Source organism: Hesperophylax consimilis, chromosome 3 (assembly GCF_061612785.1).
Source record: "Hesperophylax consimilis isolate HC1 chromosome 3, BYU_Hcon_1.0, whole genome shotgun sequence".
In the NCBI taxonomy this organism is placed as follows: Eukaryota; Metazoa; Arthropoda; class Insecta; order Trichoptera; family Limnephilidae; genus Hesperophylax; species Hesperophylax consimilis.
In genome coordinates, this window is record NC_142838.1 from 12,468,650 (window position 1) to 12,489,734 (window position 21,085).

The 21,085-nt window shown below is 38.0% G+C and overlaps 1 protein-coding gene across 1 annotated transcript; it reads left to right on the forward strand.

Moving 5' to 3' along the window:
- Positions 1–376: 376 nt before the first annotated feature.
- Positions 377–19,575, forward strand: LOC149424968 (uncharacterized). Its single transcript, XM_089650883.1, has 9 exons — positions 377–684; positions 783–1,041; positions 1,397–1,613; positions 2,039–2,215; positions 3,766–3,972; positions 4,102–4,272; positions 4,357–4,546; positions 18,302–18,452; positions 19,298–19,575. Exons 1-9 carry the CDS (start codon positions 538–540, stop codon positions 19,429–19,431), a joined length of 1,653 nt encoding a protein of 550 aa, XP_089507009.1. The 5' UTR covers positions 377–537; the 3' UTR covers positions 19,432–19,575.
- Positions 19,576–21,085: the final 1,510 nt, after the last annotated feature.

A 21,085-nucleotide genomic window follows, 5' to 3' on the forward strand; every position in this document is an offset into this window, starting at 1 on the left:
TAATAAATCATGCTTACGGCACTGATAACGGATTTTTTTTGTAACGATTTTGGGCAGGTGAAAACCTTAATAAATTACAGTTTAAACACATTTGTTTACTTTGTAAATTATGAAGAGCCACAAAGATAATGGTTTTTACAAATACATTAATAAATTGTTATTTTAATTATATCTTACAGCGGTTGACGGTGAAATTTTCGTGGCTTGTCGCTGCTTATTACGAAAGGGATTCCTCTTTGTTGTGTTCCAATAAATTGAGAGTAATAGTAATGGTCATAGACGCTTACATTGTCATCCTGATTTTATTGCACTGTAAACACTTAAAAACCATAGAAGACTTCTCGGAACGTGAGTGGTATATCTATGCTCGAAACTGTCACTTGATTATGAGAGTATGTGTGTGTCAAAACAAAAAATAGACTGTCTTGCGGAAGGTGTATTTATTAAAATTCGATAAAAGAGTTTTTCAATGTATAAATTAGGGTTACTGTAGTTGAAAAATTATATGTACCACTAGTGTTTTGAAGAAGTATAAGAATGGAAGACATGTCTTCAGAAAATAAACGGTATTCAAAAAGTCCGTGCCGTCTATGTGCCAATCTGTGCAATCAAGATATAGATTACATTTTCTCAGATGAAAATAAATGTGTGGCGGATTTTATAGAGAAATACTTATCTATCAAAGTAGGTTTCGTTATCTTGTTACAACGCAATACTACAAAAACTAGTTTTATACATCTGTTGGAACTTTACATCGCAATATTTTGCTTTGTCTGTTTTAGATTACAATGGAAGATACCTTGCCCACCCAAGTCTGTGAGCCTTGTAGGATGAAATTGATATTGTTTAATGACTATGCACTCAAATGTTTCACCATACAAATCACTTTGTCATCTAAATATCTGGAATGTCATGATATCAATACTGATTTGGATAGTGTGAAAGGAGAATGCATCACAGATAGTTACGATGATATGATGGAGGACTCTTCTATTAAATCAGAAAATGAAAATGACAACTTGGATCCGGACATCCCAAAAGGTAATGATCTTTCACCCTACAATAACATCAATCTAAATACTTTCCTAGGTACAGACATAGAGCTATATAATTAGAGGCGCTATTGCATACTAATATCTATTCGAAACATATTCCACTATTAGCATGTGAGAACCGGTGCACGGGGACCGGATTCGGTAGTTCCCGGTCTTTGACTATTGGAGGTCAATTGGAGGTAAAAATGTTTTCGCTTTGTGTCATATCAATGCGCCCAGGACGCAAATCTAATTAAATCTGTACCATATTATAATGTATGTATTTTTTGTAGACTCTCCTTACAATCCAAAGGTCCTAAAACCTAAGAAGGTTCAATTTACAGGGTGATTTATGTTTTTAGATAAATCAATAAGAAAAACACACCGAGTGAAAAAGAAGTTGAGAATAAAATCCGCTAAAAATAAGAAGAATTCAGCCAGATGTAAAATAAAACCCATTCAATCAATGAATGCTGATTTCGAAGTTAATTTAAGTGAAGTGAAAATTGAATTCAATGAAAAATGTGATAAACCAAAAGAGCCAAAACCAAGTTCTATAAGTAGGTGTACTTTCATCAAGTAAGTCGGATATACAAATAGATATTATCTTATATTTAATTACAATTTGAGGTTTAGTCAATAAGTAGAGACATTTTAATTACTATTATTATTAAACTTTAATTGAAAGTAATAACGGCTGACAAAATATCCAACTACACCAGCACAACAGCTGATTCGAGAGTTTCAGATTACCCGCCATTAGCAACCCATAATACTAGGTTTTACAAAATTATCTTGTTAAATACGAAAAAATGGATTACTTAAAGTTGCAGCGCGGTACCTTACCATCATGTCCGAATTATAATAATTTACCTCAGTGTCTTGCACAAAACTGCAAGCAATGAGGACCCACCTGTCTATAACTACTATTAAAATGAGGACCCACCTGTCTATAACTACTATCAAAATGCAATAATTCATAATTTGACTATCTTCTATTTCAGTTTCACTTGCCATGTCTGCAATGAAGAGTTTTTGCAATGGAACAGTTTACAGAAACATACAAATCAGATACACAAAGACATACCAAAGATTATGTGCATCTGTGACAAATACCTTAGATCTAAAAAATCTGTGTACACACACATAAAGAGACATGATAGCGACGCATTCCAACACAAGTAAACTATATTTCTTATTTTATTAGAATATCCAAAATATTTAATTTAAAAATTGAGGAGTCAGGTGAAAAACAAAACATGGACAAGCTGTTTTTTCTGCCATCACCTTTGTGGTATCTCCAATACCTTATTTATCTGCTGTGTAAATATTCCTTATTTAGGTTTTACACAGACGGAGCTACGTGCAAAAGTTTGAACACTCGTTACAAGCATTTCAAAAAACTTTAAAACGCAAAACTACAATTTTCTTGTTAAGTTGTTATTGCATCCAGCTCCTCAATATTGTCATCACTTGATAAGCTATATATTTACAATGTACAGTTTCTATGTACCGATCGTTCCCCAATAATCGTTTATTTCTTCCAGTGCCGAATTAATTTCATTGATTGTTCCTCTGTGTATCGCTTTACCGCATGCATCGTTTAATACGTGCTATTTTTGTACTAAATTTTCGTAGCTAAATTATTAATTTCAATTAACGGTACGCAAAAAACAACGACCGGAACATTCGAAATTTTTGACATTAGTCTTTATTTGTCATTATGTTGTTGCGGTGTAAAACATGCCGGTGCATGCGTCCGATCCTTTTACTGTGAAATCTTTGAAATTTACTGAAAATCTTTGAAAACTAGAAAGACACAATGACATTAAAAGGTGAGTCCTGCTATGGTGGTAAAGGGTCGGAAGAGAGGATCTGTGTTGTTTTGCATCAACAGTGATGGAACTGGACATAAGCAACCCCCTCACACATCGGCAAATCGCTGAAGCCTAGGTGTTTCAAGAATATGAAGGCTTTACCTGTAAAATATTACGCAAACATAAAGGGCATGGATGACTGCCAACATTTAAAATTTGAATTTAATGGACCTTGTCACAGCAATGAGCAAGAACCAACGAAATCTCAAGTGGCACGACATTTGCGTGAATGTAGCATTTTTCTATATTCCCGCATCCATTGTTTTCCAGCAATCATCGTTTTTACAATAGGACCCTTCAAAAATGTTTCATTGTGTATGCATTTTCTACCTGTCTAGTAAATCCAACATTAGGACAGTATCTCATTCTATGCAGAGAGAAGTTTGTTGATGTTGACAATCTGTACTGACTTTTAGGTGCACTGCATGCATTAGCTCATTCTATGCAGAGAGAAGTTTGTTGATGTTGACAATCTGTACTGACTTTTAGGTGCACCGCATGCAGTAGCTCATTCTATGCAGAGAGAAGTTTGTTGATGTTGACAATCTGTACTGACTTTTAGGTGCACTGCATGCAGTAGCTCATTCTATGCAGAGAGAAATTTGTTGATGTTGACAATCTGTACTGACTTTTAGGTGCACTGCATGCAGTAGCTCATTCTATGCAGAGAGAAGTTTGTTGATGTTGACAATCTGTACTGACTTTTAGGTGCACTGCATGCAGTAGCTCATTCGATGCAGAGAGAAGTTTGTTGATGTTGACAATCTGTACTGACTTTTAGGTGCACTGCATGCAGTAGCTCATTCGATGCAGAGAGAAGTTTGTTGATGTTGACAGTCTGTACTGACTTTTAGGTGCACTGAATGCAGTAGCTCATTCTATGCAGAGAGAAGTCTGAAGAGACACTTTTTATTGGAGCACTCCAACGCAACCCCGCCTGAATATAAATGTGAGGACTGCGGCGAAATCTTTCCCAAACTTCATATGTTAAACCAACATAAGAGGAAGCATTTATCTAATGAAATAAGGAACATCCGTCCTTGTGGCGTTTGTGGAAAAAAGTAGGTATTATAATATAATATTGTGTACTGTTTGTTCTCTCCATATAATAATAGCATTTTAGAGTAGTCGGCTTTGCTTGTTGATTACAACACTGGATCATAATAAATAATTTTGTAATGTTTCGACAGGTTTAAAACAAATTCTAATCTGCAAATTCATGTTGACGCAGTTCACAATAAAGAGAAATCTTGTGTCTGTGATATTTGTGGTAAAGCATTTTCAACCAAAGGTGGTTTGAAATCTCATAGAGCCTTGCATACTGTGGACAGACCCTACCTCTGCCCTCATTGTCCCAAAACGTGAGTTAAAATAGACTACAAGATATAGCAATATATTACCACATTTGTTCTATGTATTTACACAAATGTTTGTTTATTTTCAAGCTATAAGTCAAACATAACTCTGATGCGACATAAAAACATCCACGACGGAATTACCTACAAGTGTTCAAAATGTCCTTCTTCATTTGCATATCAAACCAATCTAAGGGAACATATGCACATCCATTCGGACATTTGTAGGTTTGTGTGCGGCTTTTGCAATAAAGGATTTAAATGGAAACAGCCGTTTGAAGTAAGATTTTTCATTGTTTCATTAATCAAATTGTTTGCATCACAGACCAAGAAAACCATAGTCGGGCCCATAAGAGTGAGGGGAACAAACTAAGTGTACGAAGCGGGGAGGTGGCATGTGTGTGTGTGTCTCCCTTTTTAATGATTTGTTAATAAATGAGTCCTAGTTTGCAGGCAACTAGTATTGTACTATCACTATTAAGTCTTCGAAAATAAAATCTGCTTATGAATTACTTTTTACAATGGCATGCACATAAATAATACATGTAATAAACTTACTTTCGAATCCTATACCGGGCGATAAAGGTCATGTTTCCAAAATCTTATATTTTGTTACAGTAGTTTGACACTTTTACGAATGAATGTTATAATTTAATCACTTAACCAGAGATGTACTTTATTTAAAATAAATCCATTTCAAATGGAAATGCAAAATGGGTATTTTCCATTTTGCATTTTAAATGCTTTTCTAAAAACCATTTTGCATTTTAAATGCTTTTCTCAATGCATTTTCCATTTTAAATGCTTTTTTGCAACATTCTTCCTACTATCTCCACTCATCTTTTTTTCATAAGCCCCAAATATCAATCGGTCCTCAACCTCGCTATGAGAGATAATTTACATTTGTCAAGTTGTTCTCGGGTAGAAGCCCTGGCAATTGAGTGATACCATTACAAAAAATACTGATTCAAATACTGAACATGGAGCCATGACGCTGTAATATTAAATGTTAGATAGCAGTTTCTATGTTTTTACGTTGGCAACATTTATCCCGCGCAATTTTTTTGTGGTTCATAATCCGTAGTCGTGGCATTTTTTGATTTACCATCATGTAATTGTTTATTTATTTACCATCATATATTCGTTCTACATTGATGTCCATTATTAAATGACAAAACTGTTTAAAAATTTTATAATTATTTTAATTGTTTGACCCGAGAAACCATTTTGCATTTTCAATGCATTTTGAAAATAGGTATTTTGCATTTTGCATTTGAAATGCTTTTCTAAAAACCATTTTGCATTTTGCATTTTCAAATGGAAAAGTTTTGACCCATTTCCATTTTGCATTTCAAATGGTTTTGGGTACCCATTTTGCACATCTCTGCACTTAACTCATTTTTGCATCACTACGTAACCCGATTTGATAGTACATATCAGACGGTTCGGTTAAAAACTCAACATTCAGACCTTGCACAGAAATGTCCCACAATGGACTGCGTAAACCGTTACGTTACTTTAGCGAACTTTACTTTTCTGCGCAGGGTCTGATTATCTGATGAGCTCTTGGCGGTGGTCTGAATACAACTCGTCGCCTTAGAGGATTATTAGGAGACAGGATATTGGATCGTCTTAAACCATATAGAACAAAGTCAAAAAACGTTACATTTGAGAAAACTATGGTTTAATATTGTGTAAATACAACAATCACTATGGAAATAAATCATAGGCTAAATTTAAGATAAAGGTTTAGCTTGAGCTTTGAAAATATGTTTATTACTCCAGAACATTTCTCAGACCAATTAAAAAAATATTTAAAAACTTAGTTCACTCTGGCTGGTTATATTATGTGACAGGTGTGTTGACTCGACCCCCTAATTGTCCTAACTCGCTTGAATGAGGTTTTTATACCTCCTTCTCTCCAGCGTTCAGTTTCGCTTTTGCAAAACGATATCGTGCTGGGCCTAGCTAACTCTGAATATTCCCCGCCCCTGTGGTATCGCACACAGTAAAATAAGGCCTACGCTTTGGGGTTGATCTACAATAAATCCCTTAACTTCACGTTGTGTGATTTGTTAATTCGAAGCCCCCCCCGCTATGGGGTGGTAGGTATTTAATGTCTCCTTTCTGTGGTAACTCCCGGTTCTTTTTAGCCAAAGCGTGGGGAAAACGTCCATCGACCCTCAGCGAGTTCTACAAGGAACGAGTACGTGTCTCACCTAACTTTCGAATACTGGACCCTATTACTAATCGACCTAACAGCTTATATCATATCTTTACAATTTCCTTGTATCCCCGCCCTTACCTAATGTCCCCGTGTTTATAAATTCTAGATTGTGACATAGAACCGAACCCCCCCCCCCCCCCCCCTCTTGTGTACGGGCTATTAAACCCTTCGTTGAATAGTGTGTTGTTTCCGCATAAGTACTGGGACTCTCTCGTCGACCTCTGTAACGATGTACTAAAACTAGATAAATGGATTTAGCTGTGGTTAGTAAACTTTGGGTGTTGCGGATGGAAGTGGAAACGAGAGAAAAGGAGATGGGAACGGATTAAATGACGAGAAAAAAAAGGTTTTTTTTTTGCAAACTGGGTCGGCACCTCACTGCCCCAAATGAAATGGTCGCTATTCTTCCAAATGCAAAACCCCAAGAACCAATACGTGTCTGGCTTTCCCCGAGGTCTGGTCTAACTTCTTCTTATAGTCGCCTTGACACCTCCGGACCGCTCACGTCAGAGGGAGAGGTAATGCACCTGTTGGAATATCCCAAATCACCCCGCCCCGCTTCCTCCAACGGACTACTTTACTGACTGTAAAAGGGGAATTTTTCATTGCGTCCCTTGTCATGATGCTAAACGCGTGCATGTTTCAAATAGGTTTGTTCTGGTGAGGCTTTCAACGTCCACTAGCCGCCAGGCCTACTATCCACCTCACGAAGGTTGCTGCAAAGGATCTCGAGGGTTTTCCAGTCGAGTTGCATCAACCTCCGGGTAAACCCCGCTTTAGTATGTGTTCGTCCTCCGATTTTGAACCCTCGTTCATCACGCCGACGTCCCCTCCACGCGATTTTGAAAGACTTGGAGCCCGTTCAATTAAACGCCTTCGCAGCGAACCAAGGCCCAAACATTCCAACTTGACATTAATTTTCATACTGCCTTCTCGTGTCCTCTCATCCGACCCGGCTCCGCGAAAAGGGATGACCTCCCGAACTCTTCGTGATTCTCCATACAACGTTGACGCCCCGAAATCGCGTGATGAGGAAAGTAGAAAATCTTCTGAGCCGAGGAAGTTGTGTGCTTTCCCAAGACAGCTTACGGACAACATACTCCAACGGTGAGTTCTAAGCCGAGGCCAAAGGTATTTAGGAATTTGTTAGTGAACATATAAGGTTATACAAATATTATTAATTTTATTTTTTTATTTGTTTTGAGCATGAGTTGGTTGCAGCTAGTCGCTTCCATGTTGATTTGAGGTGCCTCTGCGCGGCTGCCAACTCGGTAGAATGTACGACTTTTGTCGTCAGGCACGGACGTCGAGTGATTTATGGGGTCCCTTTTTTTCCTTTTGGGTCGTGTGTCGCCACTAACTGCTTACAAATAAGTAGGTCATTGGCCTCGTGCTAAACACAGCTGTTAGAAGCAAGCAAACAGTTCTAAATGTGATACTATTTTATCAGTTGCAGCCCCATCTTCGTCGCAATTTTAACGTTCTGGAAATATATATTCATGCAAGATCACTCACCCAAAATCGTTATATTACCAGTCCAGTCGGGATATCGACGACATGTACATTAATCCACGTCCAGGGGCTGTAGGTAGGATGTAGAAGCCCCTAAACCGTTAAGGGTTCGTATTAAATTCGAAATCGATTATCTATGTCACCCGTCTACTCGCCAGTAGGAACTATAACCATATTGTATCTAATTTTTCTAGCTAAAATTTCTACTTTCATACGCCGCTCCGTAGATAGCACATAAATTACCTGATACTAGAATTCGGAATGTTTAAGCGGATCATTTCTTTCAATAGAATGGTCTCTTCCTCCCTAACCGTAAATTGATAGTTGACATGCATCGGTATCTGTTGGCCTCCACTGTACCTAATCTAGATATCTCTCCCTATCGACTATTTTAGAGTATCTAAGTAAGTATTTGCCGAGATCTACCCAGAACCCCCTTCCCCTCCCTAGAACCTTTCATATATTATCTGCCACGTTCACTTCGATTTTTTCACTCAATTCTTATATCGTGTAGACCGTTAAAACCTTCCCGTGTTCGCAAGGAAAACACTGTCTATACCCCCAATTCAAATGAGCAATTTACCCTACGTTTTATATATTGGAAATTAATTATTATTAATTTTGACCAGAAGGTCCACATGTGATTTACGAATGATGTATTTAGCTCTTATTAAATTCTATTCTCCGAGTAAATTCATTCGCCGCGTTTCTACACGATTTTTATTATTATTTCTTTTTGATCAATGTACGCTGTCTCTTCAATTTCACAATAAATTTAGAACTTTGACTTAGCCGTTTTCGTCTGGTCATTTGATAATTATTATGGTTCTCTATTTTTTTCTCCTCTAATGGCACACGCGTTATTATTAAACATTACCGCAGTCGAGTTTCATCGTTTTATATTAGTCTGAACCAAGAGACTCCAACCCGTGAATTTAGTATCGTCTAATTATGAGTTTACCCTTTTTTTTTGGTTGAATCTAATTAAATTTTAAAACACTTCAATTATTTCAATTAATATTAAAACCACAACTTCACTATATTTAAAACTCTATCAGTTTAGTTTAAAGATAGCACACCAAACTGTCGCGACGTTAAGTTATCGAAGCCCGACTCCAACCAAGTTAAAACGAAAAAGCCCTGATTTCCTCCAAACAACGCTATTTAATAATGTTCTTTCGAATAAATCGACTTAAAATTTGTGCGACTTTCGCCTTTATGAATTCAAGGTTTCACTTCCCGTTAAGTTTAGAATTGCATAACCCCGTTTCAGGATTTTTGGCCCCCGCCTGCCGAGTTGAGGTAGACACCTACCCCCCTGCCGAGACGGGTACAGGCGCGTACTCGGTGGCCTGACTTCCGAGCGCCCTCTCGTAAATGATATACGGCGATGTAGATTATTGCGTAAAATTATTTGATTATTTTTTCTCGTACACGTGTTGTGTCCGTAATATTGGTTGATTTCCGGCCTATAGACTAGGTGTAGCTCATTTCTATATCGTTGTTTTCGAAATCTTTCCGAGAAATTCGCTATTGATATCGATAATATAATCGATAAATTATCCCAACTAACGGAAGCTTTTCACCTATTATGTCCAGCGCTTGCGCAATCCAGTATCCTTCCTTGTGTGCTGCCTTCTAGCATTTGATTGGTGTCTACACGATCCGTGGGTGATCCCAGGACACATATACCTTCCTCTCGGTGATGACATACGTAGGCATTCGTTCCAAAATTTGATTCGACACGTTTTTTGTAATTTCGCCTACCTGTTTTGACTCTTTTCGTGATATCCGCCGCATATCTTCTGGTAATTTTTCGTAACCCATCGCTGTCCACTACCCGAGTCGGTGACACCTCTTCCATCATGAGCTAAACTACCTTTCGGGTTTCTTTTCGATTCCTGGTCCTTCCTTTTCGGTGATCTACGCCCAGTACATCCCTGTTTTTACAGTTTTTTTGCGTCTAGTTTTAGCCCAACCCATATACCCCTTTCTCGCTCCATCCAGGAATTTCAATATATTATCCTCGTAACTTTGTTTACGCGCAAAAAAAGGTCGTAAAATTTTGATCGTTAATCAAAGACTTCGTGACCCATTAACTTTTATGTCTTTTCTTAATTACCCAACTTGCATCTCCCCCGTGTTAATATAATTAGGCAATTTCGGCCAAACATCCCATCTTAAGTTAAAATTCGTGTCCATTGTCAACACTTGAAATAGCACTCAGAACCTCAGCGATCGTAAACAATTCTCTCTATGAGGATCACCTCGTAATATGTCTTCTGGACCAAAACATTCTAAAAAACCATCTTCTTTCGCCAAACCGTCACCCCCCTGTTTCGTTATCGCTGGTTGGGTATCGCTTCGTTTCTACCTTAGAATGCAAATTTATCGTCGTTCTCCAAGTGCCCTTACACGCATCGTGAGACCGGATCCCAAGGTTAGCTCAACAGTAAATCAACCTAGAGTGTTTCGTGTCTTTAGACCGCCCTTAGTCTCCGTGATTGGCGAAAAATTATTTAATTGATTTTGGGAATGATCTGATTCGTTGAGCTCCATCACGCCTCTTTTCAATTATTACGTGGTTAACACCTATTACCGACGTAGGTTTCTATAATAAAGCTTCTAGTATGTCCCAGAGATGTCCATAGTCTGTTCGTTTCTCCCTATTCTCTGAACGTATTTTAATTTATGAAAAAAAAAATTCTTTACGTTCCTTTACCCCAAACAGGTCCATTACAGCCTCCCTTTAGTAAGGATTACAGCGGATAAACACGTTTTGGTGTTTATTTGGTGAAATCATTACTAACAATAGGTTTAGATTGACTCATTTTTCTTCCTTTTTCAAATTTTTTTTTTCGTACTCCAAAGGTTGCGTACCCCTTACCTCCCTAAGAGGAGATGTTCCTATTTTCCCTAAATGCAAAATAAATTCTAGAATGGGTCTTTTCCTTTTTTTTTCTTTCCAATCTTCCGTTAATTTTTGGCTTATCTGCTTCCCACGAAGTTCGCCCCTGTACGTGTCTTAACTCAAATGCCTTTAAACAAAACGTAAGGCACAATGCCATTCATAAATCTGCCGCCTCCTACCACTCGTGATTTCATTAAGACGAAACACGGTTTCATTTGTCACAAAACTCGTAACTTTGCTTTATATTCTAGGCGCTTCGTCAGTAAACGTGTTTCCTCTTAACTACACATTTATGGCTAAGTTTTTGTTGCACCCCCAAAGGGTCGAAGCAAAGTTCTATGGGTACCTGACTGAAGTCTCGGTTGTATGTTTTTTTTTCCATGATGGTATGCACGCAACATGAATCTATTTAAAACGCGTAGCTATTTTGCATGTGGTTTTTTTTTTCCTGTTTTTTTTTTTTGAATTCTCGCGTGACTATAATTTTTTTCGTTTTCTTTAATAAATAATAATCCGTATGTGTGGCCGGTTATCAATAAGCCTTGATAAAACTTGAATTGGATTAAATCTGGTTTATTGAATTGGACACGCAACCTCCCTAAAACTGCACTTACGTGTCCTAGATGTTCATCGAAATTTCCGCACAAATATATGACTAAGTCATCCAAGTAGTAGCTTTGCGAGACTACCTATCTTTTGTTTTAATATTCGTATTGTACCGAACGTGTTTTGTTTACTTGTTGAACTAATTGAAACGGATTTATTTATTCTTATTCACAGAATTTAGTCACTATTTCACGCTGTAGTTTTCTCATGATATCACTGTTTTCACTTTATTCAAATATTAAGTTAGATTATATCCAATGGTTGTAACTATTCACTTCACAAGAACACTGCATTTATTTCACCGAAAACATCCGTTACGTAACGAACTTAAGTATTTTGATAGTAATCACCGGTAATGTTCACTGTAGGTTTAATGAACTCGTCGTGGTACGCAAACGTATTGTATCCCTGCTTGTACTCACTACGTTTAATTTAAACCTTTTCGAAAACATAACAAAATAATTATTATCTTCCCTCTTTCACAATCCCGGCTGTCCCGATTCGTAACCAAGTCAAATCTCACTAGTCTTCGGTTTACATTATTATTATTACTATCCCACACTTTCTCCCTCTTTATATTGCTTGCTAGGTATCGAAAAACCGTTGTCTACCGACCATTTTGTAATATACACATTCCGAGACTACCGATGTCTGCACGCACAACGTTTCCAAACTACGTCGTACAAAAGCTCATACAATATCTGTTATCTGTTATCACCACCCATTGCGAAGTTTAACTCTATATTAAGAGGATAGACGGATCCCTTTTGTATGAAAGCTTGTATTTTCGAAGCTGTTTCCTTCTAAATGTTCACCGATTAGGTTTCCCCTTAATATCGCTCTATCCAAAGATAACAAACCGTTTTTACCTAATACAAGTGGTCTCGTAAATGCTCGGTGGATATTTTTTCTTTCTAAGATTTATGACCCGAAGAGCGATAAATCTACCACCGGCTGTAGATCCGTTAGAGTAGGTAACCTTTTTTTCCCACTATTGTCCGGTGCCTTGCCGTCTCCATCGTAAGTAATTAAATCATAAATGACACTAGAGTCTAACAGTGCGTCCAGCTTAATTTTTGTTCACCTGTCTAGACTATTTTACAACTGACCCACATTCGTTTCGACCTATTTTTTTTTCTATTCGCTCCTGACATGTTTTTTTTTCCATTTTTTTTTTTCTTGAGACACCATACTCGTACCTCTATCGCTTATAAGGTCAATGAAGCCACCCCAACTTGTAAAACTCTCGGCTCCTGGTTCTCAAGGCACCAAATGTGTTGACTCGACCCCCTAATTGTCCTAACTCGCTTGAATGAGGTTTTTATACCTCCTTCTCTCCAGCGTTCAGTTTCGCTTTTGCAAAACGATATCGTGCTGGGCCTAGCTAACTCTGAATATTCCCCGCCCCTGTGGTATCGCACACAGTAAAATAAGGCCTACGCTTTGGGGTTGATCTACAATAAATCCCTTAACTTCACGTTGTGTGATTTGTTAATTCGAAGCCCCCCCCGCTATGGGGTGGTAGGTATTTAATGTCTCCTTTCTGTGGTAACTCCCGGTTCTTTTTAGCCAAAGCGTGGGGAAAACGTCCATCGACCCTCAGCGAGTTCTACAAGGAACGAGTACGTGTCTCACCTAACTTTCGAATACTGGACCCTATTACTAATCGACCTAACAGCTTATATCATATCTTTACAATTTCCTTGTATCCCCGCCCTTACCTAATGTCCCCGTGTTTATAAATTCTAGATTGTGACATAGAACCGAACCCCCCCCCCCCCCCCCCCCTCTTGTGTACGGGCTATTAAACCCTTCGTTGAATAGTGTGTTGTTTCCGCATAAGTACTGGGACTCTCTCGTCGACCTCTGTAACGATGTACTAAAACTAGATAAATGGATTTAGCTGTGGTTAGTAAACTTTGGGTGTTGCGGATGGAAGTGGAAACGAGAGAAAAGGAGATGGGAACGGATTAAATGACGAGAAAAAAAAGGTTTTTTTTTTGCAAACTGGGTCGGCACCTCACTGCCCCAAATGAAATGGTCGCTATTCTTCCAAATGCAAAACCCCAAGAACCAATACGTGTCTGGCTTTCCCCGAGGTCTGGTCTAACTTCTTCTTATAGTCGCCTTGACACCTCCGGACCGCTCACGTCAGAGGGAGAGGTAATGCACCTGTTGGAATATCCCAAATCACCCCGCCCCGCTTCCTCCAACGGACTACTTTACTGACTGTAAAAGGGGAATTTTTCATTGCGTCCCTTGTCATGATGCTAAACGCGTGCATGTTTCAAATAGGTTTGTTCTGGTGAGGCTTTCAACGTCCACTAGCCGCCAGGCCTACTATCCACCTCACGAAGGTTGCTGCAAAGGATCTCGAGGGTTTTCCAGTCGAGTTGCATCAACCTCCGGGTAAACCCCGCTTTAGTATGTGTTCGTCCTCCGATTTTGAACCCTCGTTCATCACGCCGACGTCCCCTCCACGCGATTTTGAAAGACTTGGAGCCCGTTCAATTAAACGCCTTCGCAGCGAACCAAGGCCCAAACATTCCAACTTGACATTAATTTTCATACTGCCTTCTCGTGTCCTCTCATCCGACCCGGCTCCGCGAAAAGGGATGACCTCCCGAACTCTTCGTGATTCTCCATACAACGTTGACGCCCCGAAATCGCGTGATGAGGAAAGTAGAAAATCTTCTGAGCCGAGGAAGTTGTGTGCTTTCCCAAGACAGCTTACGGACAACATACTCCAACGGTGAGTTCTAAGCCGAGGCCAAAGGTATTTAGGAATTTGTTAGTGAACATATAAGGTTATACAAATATTATTAATTTTATTTTTTTATTTGTTTTGAGCATGAGTTGGTTGCAGCTAGTCGCTTCCATGTTGATTTGAGGTGCCTCTGCGCGGCTGCCAACTCGGTAGAATGTACGACTTTTGTCGTCAGGCACGGACGTCGAGTGATTTATGGGGTCCCTTTTTTTCCTTTTGGGTCGTGTGTCGCCACTAACTGCTTACAAATAAGTAGGTCATTGGCCTCGTGCTAAACACAGCTGTTAGAAGCAAGCAAACAGTTCTAAATGTGATACTATTTTATCAGTTGCAGCCCCATCTTCGTCGCAATTTTAACGTTCTGGAAATATATATTCATGCAAGATCACTCACCCAAAATCGTTATATTACCAGTCCAGTCGGGATATCGACGACATGTACATTAATCCACGTCCAGGGGCTGTAGGTAGGATGTAGAAGCCCCTAAACCGTTAAGGGTTCGTATTAAATTCGAAATCGATTATCTATGTCACCCGTCTACTCGCCAGTAGGAACTATAACCATATTGTATCTAATTTTTCTAGCTAAAATTTCTACTTTCATACGCCGCTCCGTAGATAGCACATAAATTACCTGATACTAGAATTCGGAATGTTTAAGCGGATCATTTCTTTCAATAGAATGGTCTCTTCCTCCCTAACCGTAAATTGATAGTTGACATGCATCGGTATCTGTTGGCCTCCACTGTACCTAATCTAGATATCTCTCCCTATCGACTATTTTAGAGTATCTAAGTAAGTATTTGCCGAGATCTACCCAGAACCCCCTTCCCCTCCCTAGAACCTTTCATATATTATCTGCCACGTTCACTTCGATTTTTTCACTCAATTCTTATATCGTGTAGACCGTTAAAACCTTCCCGTGTTCGCAAGGAAAACACTGTCTATACCCCCAATTCAAATGAGCAATTTACCCTACGTTTTATATATTGGAAATTAATTATTATTAATTTTGACCAGAAGGTCCACATGTGATTTACGAATGATGTATTTAGCTCTTATTAAATTCTATTCTCCGAGTAAATTCATTCGCCGCGTTTCTACACGATTTTTATTATTATTTCTTTTTGATCAATGTACGCTGTCTCTTCAATTTCACAATAAATTTAGAACTTTGACTTAGCCGTTTTCGTCTGGTCATTTGATAATTATTATGGTTCTCTATTTTTTTCTCCTCTAATGGCACACGCGTTATTATTAAACATTACCGCAGTCGAGTTTCATCGTTTTATATTAGTCTGAACCAAGAGACTCCAACCCGTGAATTTAGTATCGTCTAATTATGAGTTTACCCTTTTTTTTTGGTTGAATCTAATTAAATTTTAAAACACTTCAATTATTTCAATTAATATTAAAACCACAACTTCACTATATTTAAAACTCTATCAGTTTAGTTTAAAGATAGCACACCAAACTGTCGCGACGTTAAGTTATCGAAGCCCGACTCCAACCAAGTTAAAACGAAAAAGCCCTGATTTCCTCCAAACAACGCTATTTAATAATGTTCTTTCGAATAAATCGACTTAAAATTTGTGCGACTTTCGCCTTTATGAATTCAAGGTTTCACTTCCCGTTAAGTTTAGAATTGCATAACCCCGTTTCAGGATTTTTGGCCCCCGCCTGCCGAGTTGAGGTAGACACCTACCCCCCTGCCGAGACGGGTACAGGCGCGTACTCGGTGGCCTGACTTCCGAGCGCCCTCTCGTAAATGATATACGGCGATGTAGATTATTGCGTAAAATTATTTGATTATTTTTTCTCGTACACGTGTTGTGTCCGTAATATTGGTTGATTTCCGGCCTATAGACTAGGTGTAGCTCATTTCTATATCGTTGTTTTCGAAATCTTTCCGAGAAATTCGCTATTGATATCGATAATATAATCGATAAATTATCCCAACTAACGGAAGCTTTTCACCTATTATGTCCAGCGCTTGCGCAATCCAGTATCCTTCCTTGTGTGCTGCCTTCTAGCATTTGATTGGTGTCTACACGATCCGTGGGTGATCCCAGGACACATATACCTTCCTCTCGGTGATGACATACGTAGGCATTCGTTCCAAAATTTGATTCGACACGTTTTTTGTAATTTCGCCTACCTGTTTTGACTCTTTTCGTGATATCCGCCGCATATCTTCTGGTAATTTTTCGTAACCCATCGCTGTCCACTACCCGAGTCGGTGACACCTCTTCCATCATGAGCTAAACTACCTTTCGGGTTTCTTTTCGATTCCTGGTCCTTCCTTTTCGGTGATCTACGCCCAGTACATCCCTGTTTTTACAGTTTTTTTGCGTCTAGTTTTAGCCCAACCCATATACCCCTTTCTCGCTCCATCCAGGAATTTCAATATATTATCCTCGTAACTTTGTTTACGCGCAAAAAAAGGTCGTAAAATTTTGATCGTTAATCAAAGACTTCGTGACCCATTAACTTTTATGTCTTTTCTTAATTACCCAACTTGCATCTCCCCCGTGTTAATATAATTAGGCAATTTCGGCCAAACATCCCATCTTAAGTTAAAATTCGTGTCCATTGTCAACACTTGAAATAGCACTCAGAACCTCAGCGATCGTAAACAATTCTCTCTATGAGGATCACCTCGTAATATGTCTTCTGGACCAAAACATTCTAAAAAACCATCTTCTTTCGCCAAACCGTCACCCCCCTGTTTCGTTATCGCTGGTTGGGTATCGCTTCGTTTCTACCTTAGAATGCAAATTTATCGTCGTTCTCCAAGTGCCCTTACACGCATCGTGAGACCGGATCCCAAGGTTAGCTCAACAGTAAATCAACCTAGAGTGTTTCGTGTCTTTAGACCGCCCTTAGTCTCCGTGATTGGCGAAAAATTATTTAATTGATTTTGGGAATGATCTGATTCGTTGAGCTCCATCACGCCTCTTTTCAATTATTACGTGGTTAACACCTATTACCGACGTAGGTTTCTATAATAAAGCTTCTAGTATGTCCCAGAGATGTCCATAGTCTGTTCGTTTCTCCCTATTCTCTGAACGTATTTTAATTTATGAAAAAAAAAATTCTTTACGTTCCTTTACCCCAAACAGGTCCATTACACAGGTTACATTATTACTGGCTGGTTATATTATGTGACATTGAATTCATTAGTGAATTCTTCGAAAAAAAATTGTCCGAAGCAAGTTCTATGCCATCAACGCACTCATCATTTGCATTTTCTAAATCTTCTTTTGTACACGTAATGTAATTTAAAAAATGGGTGATGAATCGGTGGAACATACTTTAATAATGAGACCACGTCATTCTTCTTTGTTTGTGTAATTTGGATGCCCTTGAGGGTACAATCATCTGAAATTCACTGAAATTTGACGGAACACTCCGAAACATCGTCATTTCTGCTAAGAGTCATGCGAGCTTGTCATGTGGGAAGGCCATCTTGGATACTAAGTTAGTTTAGTGTGGCTGGAGAACTAATGGAAAAATGCTTGTCTCTGATTGGTTCACGGTGCTGAAAAACTCTCTATGATTGGTCAAGCAACATAGTTCTCTCTGGTACAACTAGATTATGATCTGGTGCCTTCATAGGCCCTAAACTCAAAAAGTGAGTTAGTAGAAATGACCAAATAGCAAATTGTTCAATCTCCATTTTAAAACTAAAAACTATAATTAGTCACTTTACTAAGAATTACTTAAGCCAATGTAACCTTTAGCTTTACGAAAATAGCTTCATCTTAAACACCTATTATAATGTTCCATTGAACTAAAGAAAGAAAACCTCCTATCCTAAAATTTACTAATAGGTCGTTCGGACAAATAAGCACTAGGGCGACGAACTGATGTCATGCTTTATTCAATAAATGGTTGTCATGTGATTCGCTCTAGCTCATCGAAATGAAATACGACATGTCTATATCTTTCTTGGTCTGTGTTTGCAAGAATTAAATATGTTCAATATTCTATTCATTTATTGAATATTTTAGGCACACTTGAACATCCATACTGGTAGAACACCCTATTCATGTCCGTGGTGTCCTAAAACTTTTGCAAATGGATCAAACTGCAGAATTCATAAAAGAAAATCTCATCCTGTGGAACTAGCAGAATATGAAGCCAAAAATGGAATCAGCAATGGTAAGTTCTGTAGAATTGTGCATTTTGTTTAAAAACTCTACTTATTTCACATTCGTTTTTGGGTCACATAATTCCTCTTTCTGGCAGGTTTTTTTTGCTCTGGCGCTACGCTATTCCGGGCCAAAATTAAGGTTCCACGCGAATTTCTTTTAAATCGCCTATATCTTCGACAATAAATAAAATATTTTATTAAAAATTTCTACGTATTAACTTAGCTTACCCAAGCTATAAAAGTATTAAACGAAAATCGAATATTATTTGAAAAGCAATTTAATTAACCTTGTAATATGTTTATTACGATCTGCCTATCGGTATCTGACCATACCTGCTTTCTTTAAACTTGCCCGACATCCCTCCCTCGCTTGCACATAGGAGTTGAGTGGGGAAGAACGGAGCTAGATATTCGAATCGGATTTCACAGTCATAAAATCCCTCATTCCAGGAATTGAATTATTACAATAACAAAGAATATACCATTTTTTTGTAGAAATGCCGATGTAAACGAAAGGCATGAAGATAAATATAAAAAGAAGAATTGCATTACAATTCGATAATTATGTACATATAGTTGTGACCTTTACAAAGAGATTGGTATATAATATTCTTATAAAAACATTGAATAATTCCGTCTTTTCTGCCAGTGAGCCCGGCGTTAATCATCAATCGACCGATTGGGTAGAACTACCTTTCCCGGCCAAAGTGTGTTAAGTATCGGTTGCATATTACTACTAGGTTTAGGTTTAGGTTTAAGGAAGGACCTTGAAAATATGTATTCACCCCACCAAAATGTGATATACCGATGTCAATATTAGTTTTTTCCAATGTAATTTTTATTTTTGTTTCAGAAAAAGTTAAGTGTATTACTTCACCTGAAAATGTAGTTATTCGAAGTATCCACTTCGATGAAGCATTCAAATCTCAGGTTTTTCCGAAAATTGATCATTTAAGTACTTCCAAATCAAATATTGACTGTTGTTAACAAAAAATGTCTTTTATCTGTTTTGATTCAAATAAACTGAGAATAAATTTACTAAGGATGGGTTGTTTCGCAGAATTTGAACAATTCATCAAATCTCAAAGTTCATTTTCAAGTTCTGTGAAAGATTTTTAATTCAAATTAATTTTTTTATCACTATCCCTTATTTGTATTTAAAACTGGCAATCAAAGTTTTTTAAACCATAATATAAAATATATTAAAACAAACTATAAAGTCGTACACAAAAAACTCGGGCTGCTGGTCTACACTACAGTTTTAGGTTTCAAATAAAAAATAATGTAAAATTTATCAACTAATCATTTACAAAAATACCAAGAGCTTTGAAAGGCCGGCAATACGAAGATAAAAAGAAAGAAGAGAAAGGGGTGACTTCATTGTAGTGATGAGTCCTTCATGCCCAAGCCGCGTAATTCAGCTAGCTCTTTTTGATGAGTCTTATTCATACGACTCCTGGTAAACTGTACCACGGCTCAATTGAACGCTTACCCTTTTCTATCAGGAGATATTTTAGAAAAATAGCACCATTAAAATGATCCAAGTATTAATTGTTATTACATACTCAGAGACGTGAACTGCATCAGACGTAATGTACCTAGACCAGCGGTCGGGGAACTTTTTTAACCATTACCCCAAAATATTTTTGCGTAAGTCGATATTACCCCTTCCCCCCATTTTGAAAAGAAGATAATCAAATGTATATTTAAATAAACATTATTTATTGAATTAATTTACACGGAAAATAAAAAAAAGTTACATGCAAATAGTAAGTATGTAATAGACAAACAAATTTTTTTTTCTCAAATTGGATCAAACGACGGCCGACGACAAATCGACGGCCGGCATAGTCCAGTGGTAACGCATTGGACTGCCATTCCGAAGGTCGCGGGTTCGAACCCGGCGTGCGCAAATAAATTTTATTTGATTAATTTGTGTTATTTCACAATTAATTAATTAAAAATAATATATAGTATATTTGCGGCACGTTCCAGAGTGGAAGATACTACCAGTATCGCCCTGGTGTAAGACCACCATTCAGAATTGAAACATTGCTCCAAATGGCTTTAGCCGTGTTTAGTGACTAGATCTGAATAGCCAGGTACTTTCCCACCTTCCTCTTTCCCTTCCCCACTTACCTTCAGCCTCACAACATCCCCCAATTGGGGATGCCATAGTCTCACTGGCTCCAGACGGGAGCAGTTGGGACTCTTGTGAGGTATTCACTATAAAAAAATAAATAAAAAAATTGAGATTTTTCAGGTTTCCCTTTCAGTTTTTGGAGAAATGATGTTGCTTCATGTTTGATACAATTACTTTAAAATTGGAACTTTCTGATGTAAGAGCAATTTGAATACAGTCTTCGGCGTTTAATCGATTTCTGTTCTTCGTTTTTATGTTCATTAGAGTGGAAAAGCCTTGTTCACAAAGATAGTTTTACCGCCTCCTCATGTGCAATTTTGAAAGCCTTCGTAACTTTTGACATCGAAAAAGACGACAGATTGGCTTTGCTCTCAAATTGAATATGTGCTTTAGTATTAGATCGAAGTTGAAGTGTTGTTTCTACCAAACCCAGAAGTTCTTCTGGTATGTTAGCAATTTCACATTTAAAAGGATCTACAACCCAATTGAAAGTATGTA

Excerpts from the sequence above, each read along its gene's own strand:
- LOC149424968 (XM_089650883.1), top strand. The coding sequence starts at position 538 with ATGGAAGACATGTCTTCAGAAAATAAACGGTATTCAAAAAGTCCGTGC. Across the intron at positions 2,216-3,765 it reads AGCGACGCATTCCAACACAA|GTGCACTGAATGCAGTAGCT; the intron begins GTAAACTATATT and ends ACTGACTTTTAG. Across the intron at positions 4,273-4,356 it reads TGCCCTCATTGTCCCAAAAC|CTATAAGTCAAACATAACTC; the intron begins GTGAGTTAAAAT and ends TTTATTTTCAAG.